Source organism: Mobula birostris, chromosome 3 (assembly GCF_030028105.1).
Source record: "Mobula birostris isolate sMobBir1 chromosome 3, sMobBir1.hap1, whole genome shotgun sequence".
NCBI lineage: Eukaryota > Metazoa > Chordata > Chondrichthyes > Myliobatiformes > Myliobatidae > Mobula > Mobula birostris.
In genome coordinates, this window is record NC_092372.1 from 3,823,644 (window position 1) to 3,850,985 (window position 27,342).

The 27,342-nt window shown below is 44.8% G+C and overlaps 1 protein-coding gene across 1 annotated transcript in view; it reads right to left on the reverse strand.

Moving 5' to 3' along the window:
- The window catches only part of LOC140194870 (lipoxygenase homology domain-containing protein 1-like), a 351,891-nt gene that overhangs the window by 163,144 nt on the left and 161,405 nt on the right, over positions 1-27,342 (reverse strand). Inside the window, exons 15-19 of the mRNA XM_072252157.1 lie at positions 26,888-27,023; positions 23,278-23,438; positions 12,560-12,646; positions 5,769-5,904; positions 3,733-3,887 (exon numbers count right to left, since the gene is read on the reverse strand). Coding sequence (XP_072108258.1) covers positions 3,733-3,887; positions 5,769-5,904; positions 12,560-12,646; positions 23,278-23,438; positions 26,888-27,023 — 675 coding nt within the window. The remainder of the gene's footprint in view (positions 1-3,732; positions 3,888-5,768; positions 5,905-12,559; positions 12,647-23,277; positions 23,439-26,887; positions 27,024-27,342) is intronic.

Here is a 27,342-nt window from a genome sequence, read left to right on the forward strand (position 1 = left end):
GCAACCGTGGTGAACAAGAGAAGTCAAAGTCAACATAAAAGCCAAAGAGATGGTATATAATAGAGCAAAAAATAGTGGGAAGTTAGAGGATTCAGAAGCTTTTAAAAAATCAACAGAATACAAATAAAAAATCATTAAGGTAAAGGTGAAATACGAAAGTATACTAGCCAATAATATTAAAGAGGATACCAAAAGTTTCATCAGATACATAAAGTGTAAGAGAGAGGTTAGAGTGGATATCGGACAGCTGGAATAGATAGATAGATACATACTTTATTGATCCCAAAGGAAATTACAGTGGACATACAAATATTAGAAAAAAAAATAAGAAAGAATTAAAAATAAATTATCTCAAACAGCCTAACAGGAGGGGTCATCACTTCCCTGGCTATAGATTGACTCATTATAGAGTCTAATGGTCTCATACTTGCTCTTTGTAGCCGCACAGTTGTCTTAATACCATGTTGGAGAGGTAGTAATGGGGGATAATGAAATCGCAGATGAACTGAATAAGTATTTTGCGACAGCTTCATTGTGGAAGACGCTAGCAGTATGGTGGAAGTTCCAGGTCTCAGGGGACATGAAGTGTGTAAAGTTACCATAACTAGAGAGAAGGTTCTTGGGAAACTAAAAGGTCTGAAGGTGGATAAGTCACCTGGACCAGATGGTGTACACCATAAGACCATAAGACAAAGGAGCAGAAGTCGGCCATTTGGCCCATTGAGCCTGCTCCACCATTTTATCATGAAGTGATCCATTCTCCCATTTAGTCCCACTCCCCTGCCTTCTCACCATAACCTTTGATGCCCTGGCTACTCAGATACCCATCAATCTCTGCCTTAAATACACCCAATGACTTGGCTTCCACTGCTGCCCGTGGCAACAAATTCCATAGATTCACCACCCTCTGACTAAAATAATTTCTTCACATTTCTGTTCCGAATGGGCACCCTTCAATCCTTAAGTCATGCCCTCTCGTACTAGACTCCCCCATCATGGGAAACAACTTTGCCACATCCACTCTGTCCATGCCTTTCAACATTCAAAATGTTTCTATGAGGTCTCCCCTCATTCTTCTAAACTCCAAGGAATACAGTCCAAGAGCGGACAAATGTTCCTCATATGTTAACTCTCTCATTCCCGGAATCATTCTAGTGAATCTTCTCTGTACCCTCTCCAACGTCAGCACATCCTTTCTTAAATAAGGAGACCAAAACTGCCCACGGTACTCCAAGTGAGGTCTCACCAGCGCCTTATAGAGCCTCAACATCACATCCCTGCTCCTATACTCTATTCCTCTAGAAATGAATGCCAACATTGCATTCGCCTTCTTCACTACCGACTCAACCTGGAAGTTAACTTTAAGGATATCCTGTACGAGGACTTCCAAGTCCCGTTGCATCTCAGAACTTTGAATTCTTTCCCCATTTAAATAATAGTCTACCGGGGTTAAATAATAGGGTTCTGAAAGAGGTGGCTGAAGAGATTGTGGAGGTGTTCGTAATGATCTTTCAAGAATCACTGGATTCTGGAATGATTTTGGAAGACTGAAAAATTGCAAATGTCACTCCACTCTTCAAGAAGGGAGAGAGGCAGAAGAAAGGAAACTATAGGCCAGTTGGTCTGACCTCAGTGGTTGGGAAGATGTTGGAGATGATTATTAAGAATGAGGTATCAGGGTACTTGGAGGCACATGATAAAATAGGCTGTAGTCATCATGGTTTCCTTAAGGGAAAATCTTGCCTGACAAATCTGCTGGAATTCTTTGAAGAAGTAACAAGCATGATAGACAAAGAAGAATCGGTAGATATATACTTGAATTTTCAGAAGGCTGCTTAACAAGCTATGAGCCCATGGTATTACAGGAAAGATTCTAGCATGGATAAAGCAGTGGCTGATTGAAAGGAGACCAAGAATGGGAATAAAGGGAGCCTTTTCTTGTTAGTTGCCAGTGACTAGTGGTGTTCACCAGGGGTCTGTGTTGGGACCAATTCTTTTTACATTATATGTCAAAGATTTGGGTGATGGAATTGATTTATTTGTTGAAAAGTTTGCAGATGATATGAAGATAGATGGAGGGGCAGGTAGCTTTGAGGAAGTAGAGAGACTATAGAAGGACTTAGATTAGGAGAATGGGCAAATAAATGGCAGATGGAGTACAGTATTGGGAAGTGTATGGTCATGCACTTTGGTAGAAAAAATGAAAGGGTTGATTATTTTCTGAATGGAGAAAAAATACAAAAAAACTGACATGCAAAGGGACTTGGGAGTCCTTGTACAGGATTGCCTGAAGGTTAATTTGCAGGTTGAGTCTGAGGTGAGGAAAGCAAATGAAATGATAGCTTTCAAGAGGACTAGAATATAAAAGTGAGGATGTAATGTTGAAACTTTATAAAGCACTGGTGAGGCCTCACTTGGAGTATTGTGAGCAGATTATGACCCCTTATCTTAGAAAGGATGTGCTGAAACTGGAGAGGATTCAAAGGAGATTTACAAAAATGATTCCAGGAATGAATGGCTTGTCATGTGAGGAGTATTTGATGGCTCTGGGCCTGTATTCACTAGAATTCAGAAGAATCAGGGGTGACCTTGTTAAAACCAATCAAATGGTTGAAGGCCATGGTTGAATGGCTGTGGAGAAGATGTTTTCTATGGTGGGAGAGTCTAAGACGAGAGGACACAGCCTCAGAATAGAGGGACATCCTTTTAGAACAGAGATGAGGAGAAATTTCTTTAGCCAGAGCATGGCAAAACAGTGGAATTCTTTGCCACAGGCAGCTGTGGAAACCAAGTCTTTATGTATATTTAAGGCAGAGGTAACAGGTTGATGGGGGAGGGGGTGTGATTGAAGGAATATGGGGAGAAGGCAGGAGACTGGTGCTGAGAGGAAAATGGGGTCATGATGAAATGTCGGAGCAGACTCGATGGGTCAAATGGCCTAATTCTGCTCCTATATCTTATGAAAAGTTGTTTACACAGAGCCCTGGGTGCATGGAATGTTCTGCTGGGGTAGTGGTAAAGACATACTTTCAGGGCATTTATGACAATCTTATATAGGCACATGGCTGATAGAACATAGAAATCTACAGCACATTACAAGCCCTTTGGCCCACAATGTTGTGTCAACCATTAACCTACTCTACAGACTGCCTAGAATTTCCCCACTCATTGCCCTCTATTTTTCCAAGCTCCATGTACTAATTAAAGAGTCTCCTAAAAGACCCTATTGTAACCACCTCTACCACAGTTGTTGGCAGTGCATTCCACACACTCACCACTCTCTGTGTGAAAATCCTACCTCTGACATCCCCCTTGTACCTACTTCCAAGCACCTTAAAACTATGCCCCCTCGTGTTAGCCATTTCAGCCCTGGGAAAAGCCTCTGACTATCCACACGATCAATGCCTCTCATCATCTTATACACCTCTATCAGGTCACCTCTCATCCTCCGTCGCTCCAAGGAGAAAAGGCCGAGTTCACTCAACCTATTCTCATAAAATAGAAAAATGCAGAGTTATGTGGGACGAAAGGGTTAGATTGATCTTAGGTTGAAAGGTTGCACAATATCGTGGGCAAAGAGCCTGTACTATGGTGTATTGTTCAGTGTTATTAAAATCTGGGCCCGTTTGGAAGGTAGACAGTGCACAGTTGTTGAGGGAGTACACACACTGTGGAAGGCAGGTTGTCACAGGTCGGATTAATTTCAGTAGCACACTGGCATCCTGTACTCACATTGCTTTTCTCAAATTTATTGACGTTATTTTTGCTGTCGTAGAGCACGCGATCTCCTGTGTCACCCTGTTCGCCAATCAGGCAGATGAAGACATTGGCGTCCGTGCCACTACCGCTGACAGTGCCCGTGTAAATGATGATCCTATACTTCACCACTGCAAGGAACACACAGAAACCCAGGGTTAACCGTGACACCACGGACGGGGTTAACAGAGTGACATCGCGGGCGGGGTTAATGGTGACATCGCGGGCGGGGTTAACGGTGACACCGCGGACAGGGTTAACGGTGACACTGCGGCAGGGTTAACGGTGACACCGCGAACGGGGTTAACGGAGACACCGCGGACAGGGTTAACGGTGACACCGCTAATAGGGTTAACGGAGACACCGCTAATAGGGTTAACGGAGACACCGCGGACAGGGTTAACAGTGACACTACTGGTAGGATCCAAGTTCTGCTCAGCAGTCCTGTTTGCAGTCGACTCCTGTCCAGCCAGGTCGATCAACCTACCTTCAACTTGAAGCAGGGGCCACAAATCTGTCATGACTATCTTGCCCTGACTGTAGCACACTGCTTAAATCTCAAATATGACTCAGTTTCAGCTAAGACAATAACTTAGAATGGAAAACATCGGATGCCAGCGAGTTCCATGAAGTCCATCAATTTCCCTCTGCGTCTGATGGGCAGATGCACTAACCACAAAACCATAGGATATCAGAAGAAAATTAGGGCATGTGGCCTATCAAATCTGCTCCGCCATTCCATCATGGCTGATCTATTATCCCTCTCAATCCCTTTCTCCTGCCTTCTCCCCGTAACATTTGACTAATCAAGAACCTATCAAACTTTGCCTTAAATATACCCAATGACTTGGCCTCCACAGGCGTGCATGGCAAACAATTCACCACCCTCTGGCTGGAGAAATTCCTCCTCATCTCTGTTCTAAAGGGACGTCCTTGTGTTCTGAGGTTGTGCCCTCTGGTCCCTGATGCTCCCACTATTAGTGTTATGTCATTGGTACATTATCCGACTGTACCACCCCAAAAAATTATGTATGGTGAAACATGGAGGTTGGAGCCTGATGCCTAGATACCCAGAGCCTGGAGACCCAGTTACCCACAGCCTAGAGACCCAAGGACGCAGAGCCTTGAAACTCAAGTACGCAGAGCCTGGAGACCTAGGTACCCAGAGCCCAGAAGCCTAGAACCTGGAGACCCAGATAGGCAGAGCCTGTAAGTCCAGATACTCAGAGGCCAGAAGCCCAGAAACCTAGAATCTGGAGACCCAAATACCCACAGCCTAGAGGCCCTGATACCCAAGGCCTAGAGGCCCAGGTACCTAAAGACTGGAAACCCAACAGGCTGAGACACAGATACCCAGAGCCCAGAGGCTGAGAAATCAGGAGATTAGGGGTCCAGGCACCCAGAGCCTGGAGATCCAGAAAGATAGAACCTGGAAACCTAGATACCCAGATCCTAGAGGCCAAGAAACCTAGAAATGGCAAACCCAGATACCCAGAGCCTAGAGTCTGAGAAATCCAGAGATTAGGGGCCCAGGCACCCAGAGCCTGGAGATCCAGAAAAATAGAACCTGGAGACCCAGATACCTAGAGCCAGGAAGTCGAGATACCCAGAGCCTAGAGGCCCAAGCACCCAGAGCCTGGAGACCCAGATACCCAGAGCCTACAGGCCGAGAGATCCAGAGGTTAGGGGCCTAGGCACCCAGAGCCTGGAGGATAGATATACAGTGCCTTCCAGCTACATCACACTACTTCTGGTGAGGAAGTGATCAGCCCAAAGGGGTAGGAAGAATATCAGGGGAAATGGGGACAAGTGTCTGAGGGCCAGTGGACTGTGCAGAGAGCTCTTCTCTTTGGTTGTGGCTCCAGAGAATAGAACAACCTCTGCAGGGGATCAGAAACAAAATGGCAAGAAATAAGATTTAAAAACATCAATAATAACAACCAGAGGTCATGTGAACAGCTTGAGCATCAGCTGCCTGCACTTCCTCCTGCTTCATCTGGCCAATCACTCACAAGGCTGGACCTCATCCACCAGGTCCCCCTCAGCAGGCAGCTCCCGTATAATCTCATTATCGTCTTCGTTGATGTCAAGCCACCGACTGCATCTGAAATCATACTTCTCTTTTGTCAGTGATTTCATTAAAGTCACCTGCAATTAAAAAAAATCAAAAACACACAGCATTGCAATGTGGACAGTTCCATCTGGCAAGAACATCAGACCATAAGACATAGGAGAAAAATTCGGCCATTCGGTTAACTGAGTCTGCTCCACTATTCTATCACAGCTAATTTATTAACCCTCTCAACCCCATTCTCCTGCCTTCTCCATGTAATCTTTTACATCCTTACTAACCGAGGACCTATCAATCTCAATCAAGCACTGGTTGTCTACGGTTGTCTACCCAAAAAGTTATGCAGAATGGATTAGTGGAGAATTTAAGGAAGATGCAGGAGAACCTTGAACCATTAATGGGTTAAGATCAGCGGAGAACCATCGCAGATGTAGCTAAGGCCTGGGGTTGATCTGCCATGGGACAGTAAGAAGGCTGGAGGGGCCCAGTGACCTACTCCTACTCCAATTTCCCCATTCTCTTCCAATGCATGTATTTACACTTAGCATGCAGTATGTGTCTAATTAACAAACTTCTCCAAAAACAATCTAGTACAAATTTCCCATACACTATGGGGTGAAACGTTAGAAATGTTGGTGCATATAGACCATAACACCATTTGAGAAGGTACCCCATGCAAGGCTTATTGAGAAAGTAAGGACGCATGGGATCCAAGGGGAAATTGCTTTGTGATCCAGAACTGGCTTGCCCACAGAAGGCAAAGAGTGGTTGTAGACAAGTCATATTCTGCATGGAGGCTGGTGACCAGTAGTGTGCCTCAGAAATCTGTTCTGGGACCCCTTCTCTTTGTGATTTTTATAAATGACCTGGATGAAGAAGTGGAGGGATGGGTTAGTAAATTTACTGATGATACAAAGGTTGGAGGTGTTGCGGATAGTGTGGAGGGCTGTCAGAGGTCACAGCAGGACATTGATAGGATGCAAAAATGGGCTGAGAAGTGGCAGATGGAGTTCAACCCAGATAAGTGTGAAGTGGTTCATTTTGGTAGGTCAAATATGATGGCAGAATATAGTATTAATGGTAAGACACTTGGCAGTGTGGAGGATCAGAGGGATCTTGGGGTCCGAGTCCATAGGACACCCAAGGCTGCTGCACAGGTTGACTCTGTGGTTAAGAAAGCATACGGTGTATTGGCCTTCATCAATCGTGGAATTGAGTTTAGGAGCCGAGAGGTAATGTTGCAGCTATGTAATCTAATCTTAATCTAAAAGAGGACTGAGTGTTCTCATAATCTAATATAGGACCCTGGTCAGACCCCACCTGGATTACTGTGCTCAGTTCTGGTCACCTCACTATAGGAAGGATGTGTAAACCATAGAAAGGGTGCAGAGGAGATTTACAAGGATGTTGCCTGGATTGGGGAGCATGTCTTATGAGTATAGGTTGAGCGAACTTGGCCTTTTTACCTTGGAGTGAAGGAGGATGAAAGGTGACCTGATAGAGGTGTATAAGATGATGAGAGGCATTGATCGTGTGGATAGTCAAAGGCTTTTCCCCAGGGCTGAAATGGCTAGCACGAGAGGACACAGTTTTAAGGTGCTTGGAAGAAGGTGCAGAGGAGATGTCAGGAGTAAGTTTTTTTACACAGAGAGTGGGGAGTGCGTGGAAGGGCTGCCAGCGACGGAGGTGGAAGCAAGTTCGTTAGGGTCTTTTAAGAGGCTCCTGTACAGGTATATGGAGCTCAGAAAAATAAGGGCTATGGGTAACCCTAGGTAATTTCTCAGGTAAGGACATGTTCGGCACAGCCTTGTGGGCTGTGCTGTAGGTTTTCTATGTTTCTATACAATACAGGAGCATTATTTGGCCCATTGTCTGTTCTGATCATGGCTGATCCAATTTTCCTCTCAGCCCCAATCTCCTGCCTTCTCCCTGCATCCCTTCATGCCCTGACCAATTAACGATCTATCAAACTCTGCCTTAAATATACATAAAGGGATGGCTTCCACAGTTGCCTGTGGCATAGAATTCCACAGATTCACCATTCTCTGGCTAAAGAAATTCCTTCTTATCTTCCTTCCTCACCACAGACTCAAACTACTAATTAACCTTTAGGGAATCCAGCACAAGGACTCCCAGGTCGATTTGCACCTCAGATTTTTGTATTTTCTCTCCATTTAGAAAACAGTCAACCCTTTCATTTCTTCTACCAAACTGCATGACCATACACTTCCTGACAATTTATTCTATCTGCCATTTCTTTGTCCATTCTCCTAATCTGTCTCAAGTCCTTCTGTAGCCTCCCTACTTCCTCAAAACCAGTTGCTCCTCCACTTATCTTCACATCGTCTGCAAACTTTGCAACAAATCGTTCAATTCCATCATTCAAATCATTGACATTTAAAGTGAAAAGAATCACTCACAACACAGACCCCTGTGGAACACCACTAGTCACTGGCAGACAACCAGAAAAAGTTCCCTTTATTCCCACTCATTGCCTCCTGCCAATCAGCCAGTGCTTTATCCATGGCTAGAGTCTTTCCTGCAATACTGTGGGCTCGTAGCTTGTTAAGCAGCCTCAGGTGTGGCACCTTGTCAAAGACCTTCTGAAAATCCAAGTTCACAACATCAACTGATTCTCCTTTGTCTAACCTGTTTGTTACTTCTTCAAAGAATTCCAACAGATTTGTCAGGCATGATTTCCCCTTGAGGAAACCATGCTGACTACAGCCTATTTGATCACGTATCTCCAAGTACCCTGAGACCACAGACCTCATCCTTAAATCCATTTTCCCTCTCAGCCCCAATCTCTTGCCTTCTCATCCTATCCCTTCATGCCCTGACTAATCAGGAATCTATCAACCTCTGCCTTAAATATACCCAAAGACTTGGTCGCCACACCCGTCTGTGGCAATGAATTCCACAGATTCAGCACCCTCTGGCTAAGGAAATTCCTCCTCATCTCCATTCTAAAGGGACATCCTTCTCTTCTGAGGCTGTGCCAGAATGTCCCTTCATAGGAATCATTCCCACCACATCCAGTCCACCTAGGCCTTTCAACATTCAGTAGGTTTCAATGAGATCCCCCCTCATTCTTCTGAATTGCAGTGAGTAGAGGCCCAGAGCCATCAAACATTCCTTCAACATTAACCCTTTCTATCCCAGAATCATTCTCATGTACCACCTCTGGACCTTCTCCAGTACCAGCACAAGGAAAGGGCACAGACGGAAGCAAAAATGAGTGGGATGTTGGGTGATTGGAAAGTTTTTAAAATCCACAAAAGGCGACTGAAAAAGCTATAAGAAGGGAAAAGATGAAATATGAGGGCAGACAAGCCAATCATATAAAGCATGATATGAAATATGTTTTCAGTTACATGAAAAGCAAAAGAGAGGTGAGAGTTGAGAGTTGATAGTAGGCCACTGGAAAATGATGCTGGTGAGATAGTAATTGATGTCAAAGAAATAGCAGATGAACTTAATAAGTACTTTGCATCAACCTTCACTATGGAAGACACTAGCAATGTGCCAGAGGTCAGCGAGTGTCAGGAAGCAGGAGGGAGTGCCATTGCTATTACACAGGAAAAAGTGCTAGGCAAACTCAAGGGTCTGAAGGAAAATAAGTCACCTGGACCAGATGGACTACATCCCGGAGTCATGAGAGAGGTTGCTTTCGAGATTACGGTTGCATTAGTCGTGATCTTTCAAGAATCACTTGATTCTGGCATGGCCCCAGAGGACTAGAAAATTGCAAATGTCATTCCACACTTTACAAAGGGAAGAAGGCAAAAGAAAGGAAATTATAGGTCAGTTGGCCTAATCTCAGTGGCTGGGAAAGAGTTGGAGTCAATTATTAAGGATGAGGTTTCAGGGTACTTGGAGACTAATGATAAAATAGGTCAAAGCCAGCATGTTTTCTGTAAAGGGAAATTTTGCCTGACAAATCTGTTAGAGTTGTATAAAGAGTGAAAGGGAGGTGAGAGTTGATAGTGGACCTCTGGAAAATGATGCTGGCGAGGTAATAATTGGTGTCAAAGAAATGGCAGATGAATTTAACGGGTACTTTGCATCTGTCCTCATTGGAAAAAGTGCTTGGCAAACTGAAAGGTCTTAAGGTGGGTAAGACACCTGGGCCAGGTGGACTACATCCCAGAGTCCTGAGAGAGGTTGCTGAAGAGATAACATAGAAACACTCTAATCTACAGCACATTACAGGCCCTTTGGCCTACAATATTGTGCCGACCATGAAATCTACTCTAGAAACAGCCTAGAATTTCCCTATCGCATAGCCCTCTATTTCTCTAAGCTCCGCGTACCTATCTAAGAGTTTCTTAATGGATGCATTGGTCATGATCTTTCAAGAAGCACTTGATTCTGACATGGTCCAGGAGGACTGGAAAACTGCAAATGTCACTCCATTCTTTAAGAAGGGAGGAAGACAAAAAGAGAGGAAATTATAAGCCAGTTAATCTAACCTCAAAGATTGGGAAAGTGTTGGAGTCTATTAACAAGGATGTTTCAAGGTAATTGGAGACTCATGATAACATGGATTCTATCAAGGGAGATCTTGCCTAACAAATATGTTAGCGTTCTTCGAGGAAGGAACAAGCAGGGTGGACAAGGAAGAGGTAGTGGATGTCATTTACTTGGATTTTCAGAAGACGTTTCATAAGGTGTCACACATGAGGCTGCTTAACAAGATAAAATTCTATGGTGTTACAGGAGAGATACTGCCATGGATAGAGGAATGCTTGACAGGCAGGAGGCAGCGAGTGGGAATAAAAGGAGCCTTTTCTGGTTGTTTGCCAGTGAATTGTGGTGTTATTCAGGGGTCAGTATTGGGACCGCTGCTTCTCACATTGTTCGTTAATGATTTGAATTGAATTGATTTTGTTACTTGCATCCTTCATATATATGATTAAAAATCTTTACATTACGTCTCCATCTAATGTGCAATTGATAGTAATTTGTAATAAATAGTATGTACAACTGGACAGTCAATATAACATAGAAATACAACTGTATCAGCATGAATTAATCAGTCTGATGGCCTGGTGGAAGAAGCTGTCCCGGAGCCTGTTGGTCCTGGGTTTTATGCCGCGGTACCGTTTCCCAGATGGTAGCAGCTGGAACAGATTGTGGTTGGGATGACTCAGGTCCCCACTGATCCTTGGGGCCCTTTTCTCACACCTGTCTTTATAAATGTCCTGAATCATGGGGAGTTCACGTCTACAGATGCGCTGGGCTGTCCACACCACTCTCTGCAGAGTCCTGCAATTGAGGGAAGTACAGTTCCTGCACCAGGCAGTGATGCAGCCAGTCAGGATGCTCTCAATTGTGCCCCTATAGAAAGTTCTTAGGATTTGGGGGCCCATACAAATTTCTTCAACCTTCTGAGGTGAAAGAGGCACTGATACATACCAACCACGTGAGATTGTTGGTGACGTGTATGCCTAGGAACTTAAAGCTGTTCATCCTCTCGGCCCAAGATCCATTGATATCAATAGGGGTTAACACATCTCCATTCCTCACGTAGTCACAACCAGATCCTTTGTTTCTGCAACATTGATGGCTTTGTGGCAAAGTTTTCAGAAGATACGAAGATAGGTGGCGGGGTAGGTAGTGCTGAGGAAGCAGTGTGATTGCAGCAGGACTTGGACAAATTGGAAAAATGGACAAAAAAGTGGCAGATGGAATACAGTGTTGGGAAATGTATGATAATGCACTGTGGTAAAAGGAACAATAGTGCGGACTATTATCTAAATGGGGAGAAGATTCAAACATCAGACGTGCAGAGGGACTTAGGAGTCCTCATGCAAGACTCACATAAGGTTAATTTACAGCTTGAGTCTGTGGTAAAGAAGGCAAATGAAATGTTGGCATTTATTTCAAGGGGAATAGAATATAAAAGGAGGAGGAGATGCTGAGCCTTTATTAGACACTAGGTCGGTGTATTTGGACTATTGTCAACAGTTCTGGGCCCATATTTCAGAAAGGATGTGTTGTCATTGGAGAGAGTCCAGACGAGGTTCACAAGATGATTCCAGGAATGAAGAGGTTAACATTTGGCAGCTTTGGGCCTCTACTCACTGGAATTTAGAAGAATGGGGGGATTGGGGGTGGAATCTCATTGAAACCTACAGAATGTTGAAAGGACTGGATAGGGTGGATGTGGAGAGGATATTTCCTATGTTGCGGTTATCCAAAATTGAGGGGGGAGGGCCTTCAGAACAGAGGTAAGAAGGAACTTTTTTAGCCAGAGACTAGTGAAGCTGTGGAATGCTCTGCCAAGTGTGTGGGTATATTTAAATGGGAAGTTGATAGCTATCCTGATCGGTCAGGGCATCAAAGGATGTGGCGAGAATGCAAGTGTATGGGGTTGAGTGGAATCCTGCATCAGCTGTGATGGAATGGTGGAGCAGACTCGATGGGCTGAATGGCCTAATTCTGTTCCTGTCTTATGGTGTTAAATTCTTTCTCAGTTAAGGGGACCAAAGCTCCTCACAATACTCGAAGTGCAGTCTGACCAATGTCTTATAAAGCCCAGGATTACAGCCTTGCTCTTAAGTTCCAGCCCTCCCAATGCTGACATTGCATTTGCCTTCCTCACCGCCGACTCAAACTGCAAGCTAACCTTTCAGAAACTCTGCATGAGGGTTCACCATTCCCTTTGCCCCTCAGATTTCCGAGTCTAGTTTTTACCAAGTTTGCTCCATCCCATTGTTGGGGACTTACTTTGTTCAAATGCCAACCAGCAAAGGGATGTCGTTTCTCATGCCAGATCCGGAGTTTGTAAAATGTTCCCAGGTCTGGGAGTTCAATCTGCAAGAGTTGATGACACATGATGTAAACAGATAATGACCATTGAAACACACTGCAGAAGTTCAAAGCAAATTTGTTACCAAAGTACATATATGTCACCACATAAGACCCGTGATTCACTTTCTTCCGGGCAATCACTGTAAATACAAGAAACACAATAGAATGAATGAAAGACCACACCCAACAGGACGAACAAATAACCAACACGTAAAAAACAACAAACTGTGCAAATACAAAGAGAGAGAGATAAAGGAAAAAATAAGAACAAAAATGAAAAATATTTAATAAAAGGCCAACAAATTCAAGACGATAAATGCAGAAAATACCAAGAGAAACCAGAAACAATCCAACACATTACAGGATCCTGCAGCAGTTTAACTCAATCTGATTACTAACACAGGCACAATCAGTGGCAAACATCAGTCACCAAAGTTTTGCTTTGAAATACAAACTTACAAAAGACACCATACCTTACTATAAATACAAGTCTGATCCAGTTTTAAAGTCAGAGACTGACAAATTATATTACAATCAATCCATTATTACAGTTAGGACAATCCATAAGAACCATCCTGATATAATAAAAAGAGGGGTAAAGAGAGGCAAGACTGCGCAGGTGCGTGACGTCAGCCAGTAGAGCGCGAAAGTTTTAAAAAGAAGACCGCCATATTCAGCCGGCAGTGCAGTGAGAGGCAGCAGAATGATAGGGCTTTGGCTCAATGGGCTTAGGTGGTAACGAGACGAGGCAAGGTAAGTCTACCTGTGTTATTTGCAGAAAGGAGGAAGTATGTGTGTGAGGTCAGTTTTCTGGACTCGGTGTCTGATGTGGGAGGTCTTGGAGTCTCCCAGCCTCCCGGATAGCCATATCTGCACCACATATGTCGAACTGCAGCTCCTAAGGGACCAAGTCAGGGAACTGGAGATGCAGCTTGATGACCTTCGCCTAGTCAGGGAGAGTGAGGAGGTGATAGAAAGGAGTTATAGGCAGCCGGTCACACCGGGGCCACGGGGGACAGACAAGTGGTTCACAGTCAGGAGTGGGAAGGAGAAGAGTCAGGTACTAGAGAGTACCCCTGTGGCTGTACCCCTTGACAATAAGTACTCCTGTTTGAGTACTGTTGGGGGTTCGGCCTACCTGGGGGAAGCAACAGTGGCCGTGCCTCTGGCACAGAGTCTGGCCCTGTGGCTCAGGAGGGTGGGGAAAGGAAGAGGAAGGCAGTAGTGATAGGGGGCTCTATAGTTAGGGGGTCAGACAGGTGGTTCTGTGGGTGCAGGAAAGAAACACAGATGGTAGTTTGCCTGCCAGGTGCCAGGGTCCGGAATGTTTCAGATTGCATCCAAGATATCCTGCAGTGGGAGGGAGAACAGCCAGAGGTCGTGGTGCATATTGGCACCAATGACATAGGTAGGAAAAGGGAAGAGGTCCTGGAAAAAGACTACAGGGAGTTAGGAAAGAAGCTGAGAAGCAGGACCACAAAGGTAGCAATCTCGGGATTACTGTCTGTGCCACGTGACGGTGACTATAGGAATAGAATGAGGTGGTGGATAAATGCGTGGCTGAGGGATTGGAACGGGGGCAGGGATTCAGATTTCTGGATCATTGGGACCTCTTTTAGGGCAGGTGTGACCTGTACAAAAAGGATGGGTTGCACTTAAATCTGAGGGGGACCAATATCCTGGCGGGGAGATTTGCTAAGACGACTGGGGAGAGTTTAAACTAGAATTGCTGGGGGGTGGGAACCGAGCTAAAGAGACTGGGGAAGAGGAGGTTGGCTCACAAATAGAGAAAGCTTGGAGACAGCGCGAGAGGGAGGATAGGCAGGTGACAGAGAAGAGACGCACTCAGACTGAAGGTTTGAGATGTGTCTATTTTAATGCAAGGAGTGTTAGCAACAAAGTGGATGAGCTTAGAGTGTGGATCAATAGTTGGAGCTATGATGTGGTGGCCATTACAGAGATTTGGATGGCTCAGGGACAGGAATGGTTACTTCAAGTGCCAGGCTTTAGATGTTTCAGAAAGGACAGGGAGGGAGGCAAAAGAGGTGAGGGCGTGGCACTGTTGATCAGAGATAGAGTCACGGCCGCAGAAAAGGTGGACGCCATGGAGGGATTGTCTACGGAGTCTCTATGGGTGGAGGTTAGGAACAGGAAGGGATCAATAAATTTACTGGGTGTTTTTTATAGGCTGCCCAATAGTAACAGGGATATTGAGGAGCAGATAGGGAAACAGATCCTGGAAAGGTGTAATAATAACAGAGTTGTCGTGATGGGAGATTTTAATTTCCCAAATATTGATTGGCATCTCCCTAGAGCAAGGGGTTCAGATGGGGTGGAGTTTGTTAGGAGTGTTCAGGAAGGTTTCTTGACACAATATGTGATAAGCCTAAAAGAGGAGACACTGTACTTGATTTGGTATTGGGAAATGAACCTGGTCAGGTGTCAGATCTCTCAGTGGGAGAGCATTTTGGAGATAGTGATCATAATTCTATCACCTTTACAATATCATTGGAGAGAGATAGAAACAGACAAGTTAGAAAAGCGTTTAATTGGAGTAAGGGGAATTATGAGGCTATCAGGCAGGAAATTGGAAGCTTAAATTGGAAACAGATGTTCTCAGGAAAAAATATGGAAGAAATGTGGCAAATGTTCAGGGGATATTTGTGTGGAGTTCTGCACAGGTACATTCCAATGAGACAGGGAAGTTATGGTAGGGTACAGGAACCGTGGTGTACAAAGGCCATAATAAATCTAGTCAAGAAGAAAAGAAAAGCTTACAAAAGGTTCAGAGAGCTAGGTAATGTTAGAGATCTGGTAGATTATAAGGCTAATGGGAAGGAGCTTAAGAAGGAAATTGGGAGAGCCAGAAGGGACCATGAGAGGGCCTTGGCAGGCAGGATTAAGGAAAACCCCAAGGCATTTGACAAGTATGTGAAGAGCAAGAGGATAAGACGTGAAAGAATAGGACCTATCAAGTGTGACAGTGGGAAAGTGTGTATGGAACCGGAGAAAATAGCAGAGGTACTAATGAATACTTTACTTCAGTATTCACTATGGAAAAAGATCTTGGTGATTGTAGTGATGATGTGCTGGAGCTTTTGGAAAGCATCAAGTTGAATAAGTCGCTGGGACCGGATGAGATGTACCCCAGGCTACTGTGGGAGGTGAGGGATGAGATTGCTGAGTGTCTGGCGAAGATCTTTGCATCATCAATGGGGATGGGAGAGGTTCCAGAGGATTGGAGGGTTGCGGATGTTGTTCCTTTATTTAAGAAAGGGAGTAGAGATAGCCCAGGAAATTATAGACCAGTGAGTCTTACCTCAGTGGTTGGTAAGTTGATGAAGATCCTGAGAAGCAGGATTTATGAACATTTGGAGAAGTATAATATGATTAAGAATAGTCAGCATGGCTTTGTCAAGGGCAGGTCGAGTCTTACAAGCCTGATTGAACTTTTTGAGGATGTGACTAAACACATTGATGAAGGAAGAGCAGTAGATGTAGTATATATGGATTTCAGCAAGGCATTTGATAAGGTACCCCATGCAAGGCTTATTGAGAAAGTAAGGAGGCATGGGATCCAAGGGGACATTGCTTTCTGGATCCAGAACTGGCTTGCCCACAGAAGGCAAAGTGTGGTTGTAGACCAATCATATTCTGCATGGAGGTCGGTCACCAGTGGTGTGCCTCAGGGATCTGTTCTGGGACCCTTACGCTTAGTGATTTTTATAAATGACTTGGATGAGGAAGTGGAGGGATGGGTTAGTAAGTTTGATGATAACACAAAGTTTGGAGGTGTGGACAGTGTGGAGGGCTGTCAGAGGTTACAGCGGGACATTGGTTGGATGCAAAACTGGGCTGAGAAGTGGCAGATGGAGTTCAACCCAGATAAGTGTGAAATGGTTCATTTTGGCAGGTGAAATATGATGGCAGAATATAGTATTAATGGTAAGAGTCTTGGCAGTGTAGAGGATCAGAGGGATCTTGTGGTCCGAGTCCATAGGACGCTCAAAGCTGCTGTGCAGGTTGACTCTGTGGTTAAGAAGGCATACGGTGTATTGGCCTTCATCAATCGTGGAATTGAATTTAGGAGCCGAGAGGCAATGTTACAGCTATATAGGACCCTGGTCAGACCCCACTTGGAGTACTGTGCTCAGTTGTGGTTGCCTCACTACAGGAAGGATATGGAAGCCATAGAAAGGGTGCAGAGGAGATTTACAAGGATGTTGCCTGGATTGGGGAGCATGCCTTATGAGAATAGGTTGAGTGAACTCAGCCTTTTCTCCTTGGAGCGACGGAGGATGAGAGGTGACCTGATAGAGGTGTATAAGATGATGAGAGGCATTGATCATGTGGATAGCCAGAGGCTTTTTCCCAGGGCTGAAATGGTTGTGACAAGAGGACACAGGTTTAAGGTGCTGGGGAGTAGGTACAGAGGAGACGTCAGGGATAAGTTCTTTACTCAGAGAGTGGTGAGTGCGTGGAATGGGCTGCTGACAACGGTGGTGGAGGCGGAAACAATAGGGTCTTTTAAGAGACTTTTGGATAGGTACATGGAGCTTAGAAAAATAGAGGGCCATGGGTAAGCCTAGTAATTTCTAAGGTAGGGACATGTTTGGCACAACTTTGTGGGCCGAAGGGCCTGTACTGTACTGTAGTTTTCTATGTTTCTATGTTTCTAATATTATGGGATTAACAAGCAAGAACAATTTACTTAATACCATTCCAAACACACATAACAGACAGAAATCAGTAAGTGAAAAACACCAGAAATACGCTGAATTAAAAGAGGAAATTGAAAGATTATGGAACATGAACATTGTCCCAATAATAATGTCTACAACTGACATCATCCCAAAGTCACCACACATTAGCTTTGAACAATTAGGCCTACAAGTTAATATGTATGTAAATGTAAAAGGATCTAGTGCTTTCCCATTGTACAGTATATGAGATATAAAACTCTTATTGGGCTTCCAGCTGGGTATTGATGTTGATTTCAACCAACGTTTCAATGAGAAACTCTGCCATGTTCATCTGCGATGAGGCCTTGGCATGTCTAGTCTGTTTGTATAAAACGTTCACTAAACTCTTATCTCCCGTCCCTCCTGATTGGTTTGTCCCTAACCAATCACGTTTCTGCTGTCCCATCTTGTTTTCAATGGACTTCCAGTTCTTACATAGAGCATTTTATTTCAATGGCTTTCTTTACCTGGCAGTCCCAAAAGCCATTGGCATGGTAGTTTTGTGCCATCGAAGTTAATCCCATGGCCATTGCGAATGCAGTGTTCCGTACAGCCGAGTTCTTCGGGTAACCCAAACAGATACACCTCCTGTGTTCTTCAATGCGGGTTTCCACTGTGCGTCCCGTCTGGCCAATATACGCTGCTCCGCATTCACAGAGAATCCTGTAAACACCAGCCCTCCTGAGTGTCAGGTCACCTGTGACCTGCATAAGCTGTGACTTGACCTTCGTTACGGGTTTGTGGATGGTATTAATCCGGTATTTCTTCATGGCCCTGGCAATCCTTCCAAACACTGTGGAAATATAGGGAAGACAGGCGGTAGTGATAGGTTCCTCCTCATTCAACTCAGGGTCTCGGCCTGAAGCGTCGACTGTACCTCTTCCTATAGATGCTGCCTGGCCTGCTGTGTTCATCAGCATTTTTTGTGTGTTGCTTGAAATCCCAGCATCTGCAGATTTCCTCGTGTTTGGGCTCCTCCTCATTGTTATGTTTCCTGGTTATTCCATCAGCCTTTTTAAGGGTCGGATTGATTTTCTTCACCTTGTAGTCATTCTGTGGGAACGTCATCCGTAATTGTCTTATTTCCTCGGGAACACTCTCCATGTCAAAATAGTTCTCACACGGTTAATCAAAGTAGAAAGAACCGCTCTACACTAGGAGGCGTGACGGTGGCTGTTATTATTGAGGTATAAGTCCGTGTGAGTGAGTTTCCAGTAGACGCCATGTCACAGAGGGTACTGTCTGGTTTCCATCGTATTAGAATGTCCAGCAACGGGTGACAACCATCCTTCTCCATTTCCATTGTAGTTGTTAGATTATTACCCTCCACAAACCAGTAATGAAGCTCAACTCACAGCTTGTGCAGATCACAGCTAACCTGACACTCAGGACAGGGCACTTACAGGATTCCCTGTGAATGTGGAGCAGCGTATATCGGCCAGACGGGACGCACGGTGGAAACCCGCGTCAAGGAACACAGGAGGTGTATCCGTTTGGGTTACCAGAGAAATCGGCAGTAGCAGAACATTGCATTTGCAATGGCCGTACGATTGACTTCGATGGAACAAAACTACTGTGGCATGCCAATGGCTTTTGGGACCGTCTGGTGAAAGAAGCCTTTAAATAAGACTAGGGAATAGGAATTTAAACAAAAACCAAGGCCTCACTCTAAATAAGAAGTGGAATACAATTTTAAACAAGGTGGTACAGCGGAAATCTAATAGTTTGAAGACTAACCAACCAGGAGGGACGGATGACAGGAATTTAGTAATTATTCCAACAGATTAGACATGCCAATAGGCATCATCCCTGATGAGGATGGTAGGGTTTGTCATCGAAATGTCGGTTAAAATCAACACCTGTACCCCGCTGGAAAGCCCAAGAAGAGTTTATGCAATGTCTGTAACTCTTCAAAAAGCCACAGTACTAAACACCACTGGAATAATCCAAAAGTTCCCAGCAATTGACAAATGAGTCTGCTTGGCTCTGCCCATACCTCAGGCTTTAACAGCTTGAGCTGAAAAGAAACAAACAAACAAACAAACAAATGAATAAATAAATAAGAGATAAATACTGGCAACATGTGTTGTAGAGTTCTTCAGAGCCAGACTATATGTTGGGGAGTCAGTTTGGTGTTGGGGTGAGTGAAATTACCCACACTGGTTCAGGAGCTTGATGGTTGAGGAATAATAACTGTTCCTGAATCTCTTGGTGTGGGACCTTCACTCATAAATTTCAGATGAGAATACAAAAGCTGAGGTTTACAAGGCATTGGTCAGAGTGCACTTCGAGTATTGAGAGCAGCTTTGGGTGCCTTGTCTAACAAAAGACGTTGGAGAGGGTCCAGAGGAGGTTCACAGGAATTATCCCCGGCCCAGAATGACAGGGTTAACATTTAAGAAGTGTTTGATGCAGGACTGAAGGTGCTGTATTTAAATGCGAGTAGCATTTGGAAAAAGGTGGATGAACTCGTAGAGCAATTAGAGATTGGTCAGTATGATGTTCTGGGCATCACTGAGTCGTGGCTGAAGGAAGGCCAGATTTGGGAGCTTAACATCAAAGGATATACTTTGTATCAAAAAAACAGGCAGGAAGGCATTGGCGGTGGTGTGGCTCTGTTGGGAAGAGATGAAATTACATCTTTAGACAGAAGTGACATGGGATCAGAGGATGTTGAATCTTTGTGTGTGGAGTTAAGAAGTTGAACAGGTGAAAAAAACCATTATGAGAATCATATATAGGCCTCCAAATAGTAGCCATGATGTGGGGGTTAAGATTGCAAAGGGAGCTGGAAAAGACGTAATAAGGGTAATGTCACAATTGTAATGGGGGACTTCAATATGCAAGGGGATAGCGAAAATCAGGTTGGTGTCAGATCACAAGAGGGGGAATTTGTTGAATGCCTACAAGGTGACTTTTTAGAACAGTTTGTGCTTGAGCCTACTAGGGAAAAGGCTATCTTAGATTGGGTGTTGTGTAATAACCCAGATCTTATTAGGGAGCTTAACGTAATGGAACCCTTAGGAGACAGTGATCATCATATGATTGAATTCATCCTGAAATTTGAGAGGGAGAAGCATAACTCACATGTATTGGAGTAAAAGGAATTACAGAGGCATGAGAGAGGAGCTTGCCCAGGGGATTGGAGGAGACACTGGTGGGGATGATGGCAGAATAGAGGTGGCTGAAGTTTCTGGGAATAGTCTCAAAGCACAGGATAGATATGTCCCACAGAGGAAGAAGTTCTCAAATGGCAGGGACCGACAACCATTCTGACAAGGGAAGTTAAGGACTGCATAAAAGCCAAGGAAAGGGCAAAAGTGAGTGGGAAGTTAGATGACTGGGAAATTTTAAAATCCAACAACAGGCAACTAAAAAATCTATAAGAAAGGAAAAGATGAACTATGAGAAGAAACTAGCCAATAATATAGAGCAGGATACTAAATGTTTTTTCAGTTATATAAAGAGTAAAAGGGAGGTCAGAGTTGATATTGGACCACTGGAAAATGATGCTGGTGAGGTTGTAATGGGGACAAAGAAATGGCAGATGAACAATAAGCACTTTGCATCAGTCTTCACTGTGGAAGGCACTAGCAGTGTGCCAGAGGTCTGTGAGTGTCAGGGAGCAGGAGTGAGTGCTATTGCTATCACAAAGGAAAAAATGCTCGGCAAACTCAAAGGTCTTAAGGTGGATATGTCACCTGGACCAGATGGACTACATACCAGAGTCCCAAGAGAGGTTGCTGAAGAGATAACAGATGCATTGGTCATGATTTTCAAGAATTACTTGATTCTGGCATGGTCCTGGAGGGTTGGAAAATTGCAAATGTCACTCCACTCTTTATGAAGAGAGGAAGACAAAAGAGAGGAAATTATAGGCCCATTAGCCTAACCTCAGTGGTTGAGAAAGTGTTGAAGTCCATTATTAAGGAAGAGGTTTTGGGGTAATTGGAGACTAATGATAAAATAGTGTCAAAGTCAGCATGGTTTCTGTAAAGAGAGATCTTGCCTGACAAATCTGTTACAATTCTTCAAGGAAGTAACAAGCAGTGTAGACAAAGGAGAGGCAGTGGATGTCATTAACTTGGAATTTCATAAAGTATTTGATAAGGTGCCTCACATGAGGCTGCTTAACAAGATAAAATCCTATGGCTGAAAGGCAGGAGGCAGCAAGTGGGAATTAAAAAAGACCTTTTCTAGTTGGTTGCCAGTAACTAGTGGTGTTCCTCAGGGGTCGGTATTGGGATTGCTGCTTTTCACATTGTTTGTCAATGATTTAGATCATGGAATTCGCAAACACGAGGAATTCTGCAGATGCTGAAATTTCAAGCAACACATATAAAAATTGCTGGTGAACGCAGCAGGCCAGGCAGCATCTATAGGAAGAGGTACAGTCGACGTTTCGGGCCGAGACCCTTCGTCAGGACAAACTGAAATAAGAGATAGTAAGAAATTTGAAAGTGGGAGGGGGAGGGGGAGATCTGAAATGATAGGAGAAGACAGGAGGGGGAGGGTTGGAGCCAAGAGCTGGAAAGTTGATTGGCAAAAGGGATACAAGGCTGGAGAAGGGAGAGGATCATGGGACAGGAGGCCTAGGGAGAAAGAAAGGGGGAGGGGAGCCCAGAGGATGGGCAAGGAATATAGTGAGAGGGACAGAGGGAGAAAAAGGAGAGAGAGAGAAAAGAAAAAAAAATTAATAATAATAAATAATGGATGGGGTACGAAGGGGAGGTGGGGCATTAATGAAAGTTAGAGAAGTCAATGTTCATGCCATCAGGTTGGAGGCTACCCAGACGGAATATAAGGTGTTGTTCCTCCAACCTGAGTGTGGCTTCATCTTTACAGTAGAGGAGGCCGTGGATTGATATGTCAGAATGGGAATGGGACGTGGAATTAAAATGTGTGGCCACTGGGAGATCCTGCTTTCTCTGCCTACCTATGCTCTGTCCTCTAGTGCGGACTATTATCTAAATGGGGAGAAAATTCAAACATCAGAGGTGCAGAGGGACTGAGGAGTCCTCGTGCAAGAGTTCTGGAAGGTTAATTACAGGTTGAGTCTGTGGTGAAGAAGGCAAATGCAATGTTAGCATTTATTTCAAGAGGAATTGAATATAAAAATGAGGAGATAATGCTGAAGCTTTATAAGACACTAGTCAGGCTGCTCTTGAAGTATTGTCAACAGATTTGGGCTCCTTATTTCAGAAAGGATATATTGTCATTGGAGAGAGTCCAGAGGGTTATGAGGATGATTCCACGAATGAAGGGGTTAACATTTGAGGAGCATTTAGCAGCTTTGGGCCTGCACTCACTGGAATTTAGAAGAATGCTTGGGGGGATCTCATTGAAATCTACCGAATGTTGAAAGGACTGGATAAGGTGGATGTGGAGAGGATATTTCCTCTGGTGGAGGTATCCAGAACTAGAGGGCACAGCCTGAAAATTGACGGGTGAACCTTCAGAACAGAGGTAAGGAGGGAATTTTTAGCCATAGAGTGGTGAATCTGTGGAATGCTCTGCCATAGACTGCGGTGGAGGCCAAGCCTGTGGGTATTATTAAAGTGATAGTTAATAGAATCCTGATTGATCGGGGCATCAAGGGATATGGTGAGTGGGCAGATGTATGGGGTTGAGTGGGGTCTGGGATCGTCCATGATGGAATGGTGGAGCAGACTCGATGGGTTGAATGGCCTAATTCTGCTCTATGTCTTATGGACATAGGAGACTGCAGATGCTGCAATCTGAAGCCTGCTAAAGGTAACTCCACCTTTGTATTTATAAACTTGCCAGGCTTATGGGAAAGTTGAGAAAAATGGTATGAGGAGGGCAACAGCTACAGAGACAGTGTGACAGATAAATGGACTTCTGTGGAAAGTCTGGGATCATTCCACTCACCATAAACTTATCTGTTTGGCCGGTTTCAAAGTTGTCAGAGTTGTTGTCCAGACACATCTCGTCTGATTTTCCTTTGTCACCGTACAGCTGCAGGAAGACATTGGCATCCGTTCCGGCATTCTTAATATCGCTGGTCCAGATCCACAGTGACCACGGATGTTCTAGTTCCAAACAGAGGGAGCTATTTGTAATACGGTCGGTGACACGTCTACACACCAGTGTCAGGTGCGGTTTGGTACAGAGTGATGGGACGTGTGGTGATACGGTAATGTAGCGACTAGTGTAACGCTTTACAGCACTAGCAACCAGCGTTTGTTTCCTGGCACTGTCTGTAAGGACTTTGTACATTCTCCCTGTGACCACCTGTGTTTCCCCCCAGGCGATCCAGTTTCCTCCCACAGTCCAAAGTCGTACAGGTTAGTAGCTCATTGGTGTCATTGGACAGTGTGGGCACAGTGGGCCAGGTGACCTGTCACTGTGCTGTATCTCAAAGAGACAGTAAGACTCCGATGATGGATATTATGAAGGAGAACATAGAGTATTGAGCACTACAACTCAGTACAGGCCCTTCGGCCCACGATGCTGTGCCAACCTTATAACCTACTCTAAGATATACCTACCCTTTCCCTCACATAACCCTCCATTTTTCGATTACCCGTGTGTCTATCTAATAGTTCCTTAAATGTTCCTAAGGTATCTGCCTCTTCCACCACCCCTGGCAAAACTTCTACTCTGTGTAAAAAATCCTACCTCGATATCCCTCTATACTTTTGTCCAATCACTTTACAAATATGCCCTCTTTTATGAGCCATTTCCCCCCTGAGAAATGCCTGCAGCTCAGCCTTTTCAAGTCCAAACATATACACTGATTATAAAACCCCACAAGACCATAACGGATAGTACAGAATTGATTATACACTGATTATAAAACCCCACAAGACCATAACGGATAGTACAGAATTGATTATACACTGATTATAAAACTCCACAAGACCATAACAGATAGTACAGAATTGATTATACACTGATTATAAAACCCCACAAGACCATAATGGATAGTACAGAATTGGACCATTCGGCCCGTCGAATCTGCTCCGAAATCCCACCATGGCTGATTTATTATCCCTCTCAACCCCGTTCTCCTGCCTTCTCCCCATAACCTTTGAAACCCTTTCTAAGCAAGAATCGATTAATGTCTGCTTTAAATATACTCAATGACTTGGCCACCACAGCCATCTGTGGCAATGGATTTGCCAGATTCAACACCCTGTGACAAGACATTCCTCCTCATCTCTGTTCTAACTGGATGTCCTAGTGCAGGGGTTCCTAGCATTTAATACCATGGACCAATACCATTAACCAAGGGGTCTCCGCGGACCCCAGGTTTCCAACCCTACCTCTACCTGCCTGTGCCCCTCTGCCCTACTTCCTGAGATGGTCTGCCCTGTCATCTATTGAATTGCTGTCATTAACTCCTCTCATCCACAGGGCCACCCTGCTCACCACCCTCTCACAGACATCCTATCCTTCTGATCCATCTCCCTACCTGTTCCGAAAATTAAAACTAACATGTTTCTCTCTTCACAAACAAGGGAAAATCTGCAGATGCTGGAAATCCGAGCCACACACACAAAATGCTGGAGTAAAGTACAGTCGACGTTTCGGGCCGAGACCCTTCGGCGGGACTGTTTCCCTCTTTAAACACCAGAGACTGCAGAGGCTGGAAATCCAGGCTTGGTTTCCAGGGTTCTGTGAGGTTGCACTAAGTCCTGGCAGGCAAGGTACAAGGACCAACTTCATTCTGCTGGGGTAAAGGAACTCTCCACACGTCTACCAAAGACATAGTCTAACAGCACCCAGGGCACCAAAAACAGCCTGCATCACCAAACAATCAATAGGAATCCAACAAGAGTTGTTCCGGGAAGAACATCTTCAGTTTCATGGAGCACAGCATTTCTACTGCTGAAATGGCCCTCCATCTAATTATCACCCACTCCTTAAGGAACACTGCCCCACACATCTTGTCTCTTCACCACCAGAACCCCATGTCTAAAACCTCCGCTTCAAATGTACCCAATGGCCTGGCCTCCGCGGCTGTCTGTGTCAATGAATTCCACAGATTCTTCATCCTCTGGCTAAAGAAATTCCTCCTCATCTCTGTTCTAAATGGACTACCACTGATCTGAGGCTTTGCCCTCTGGTACTAGACTCTCCCACTATAGGAAACATCCTCTCCACATCCACTCTGTCTTGGCCTTTCACTATTCAGTAGGTTTCAGTGAGATTCCCCTCTCATTCTTCTAAACGACAGTGAGTACAGATCCAGAGCCATCAAACATTCCTCATTCGTTAACATTTTCGTTCCTGGAATAATTGCTGTGAACCTCCTCCAGACCCTCTCCAACGTCTGCACATCAGAGACCCAAAACTGCTCACAATACCCAAGTGCAGTCTGGCCAGTGCTTTATAAAGCCTCAACATTACATCCTGCTCTTACATTCTCGTCCTCTTGAAATGATAAAACTCAGATTCAGACAGTGAATTATTTCACCATGATAATCTGCAGACGTTTCGTGGTGGTCTTGGTAACACACCTCCCTCTGTCCTGCAGGTGAAGGCTAAGCTGCCATGAAAGGGGACAGAATTTGCCTGGACACCCTCTTCCCATGGAGGTAAAGGACAAGGCTGAATTCACGGGTTCTGGAGCTGCTGGAAGTGACCTTACGCTGGAGTTCTTTCTCTTCTCCATTTTAACGACACAGATTAGTTTTCTTTGTCATGCGTACATCGAAACACACAGAGAAATGTGTCATTTCTGTCTACAACCACCATAGACAAGGATGTGCAGAGGGCAGCCGCCAAGTGTTGCCATGCTTCTGGCGCCAACATAGCATGGCAACAAGTTCCTAACCCGTCCCGTACGTCTGTGAGGAAAGATACATGGTCACTGGGAGACAGAGTGTCCACAGCTTACTAACCCGGCCTGTACACCTTTGGAATATGGGAGGAAACTGGAGCATCCCGAGGAAATCTACATGGTCACTGGGGGAATATACAAACTTCTTACAGACAGTGGCAGGAATTGAACCGGTTTGCTGGTACTGTAAAGCCACTAACCACTACGATATCACTTCCCATCTTAGTACTGAGCAATCAACCCGCTGGGCTCTTATTGAGAATGGACGCCAGGGAAACGAAGCGGTCAGCCCAAGGCTATTACAGCTCGGGACTCTGGAGTTCAGAGTTCAATTCCAGCACCTTCTGAAAGAAGTTTGCTTGTCCTTCCTGTGTGTGCATAGTTTTCCTCGGCGTGCAAAGACATAGTTAGTAGGTAATTGGTGATTATAAATTGTCCCGTGATTAGCCGAGGGTTAATTCAGGGGCTGCTGGACCTGAGGGGCCTGTTCTATACTGTATCTCTGAATAAAGAACAGAAAATATTGCTGAAAACCCTGTATTGTATCTCTGAATAAAGAACAGAAAATATTACTGAAAGAGGGGCTTCCAAATGCCCAGGGCCCTGTTTGACTGAACGATCGGAACCATTCTAGTAGTCTTTATTTCCACTGGAACGTAAGAGTTCTGTTTAATTCAGAAAACAAGCACATACTTTTCTGCCTCTTTTGTCGCAGTGAGACCATTTCATACAGTTCGCGTTCAATGAGTCCGTCTCCTTCATCTTCATCCAGCCACTTGCGACAGGGGAAGGTCTGCTCGATCCCGGTGAACGGGCAATAAACTACCACCTGTGTGGATCGAGTCCAACAGACAGTAAACTACCATTCTGCTGCAGGGCAAGCTCACAGCAGCACCTCATTGGCAAACGTTCAGAAACCTATCCAAGGTCACAGAAATATATACAGCTTACATCGAACTGAAATAAAGCATCGCACTGAAAGCGCTGGCCAGGCGGCATCTATGGAAATGAACCAACAGTCAGTGTTTCGGGACGAGACCCTTCATCAGGGTTCCGGTTCAATTCATCACTCTGTGGCCTCTCACCTCTTCTCCTCCGCCTCTCACCTCCCCCCATGCCCCTCCTCCTCTCCTTCCTCCCATGGCCCA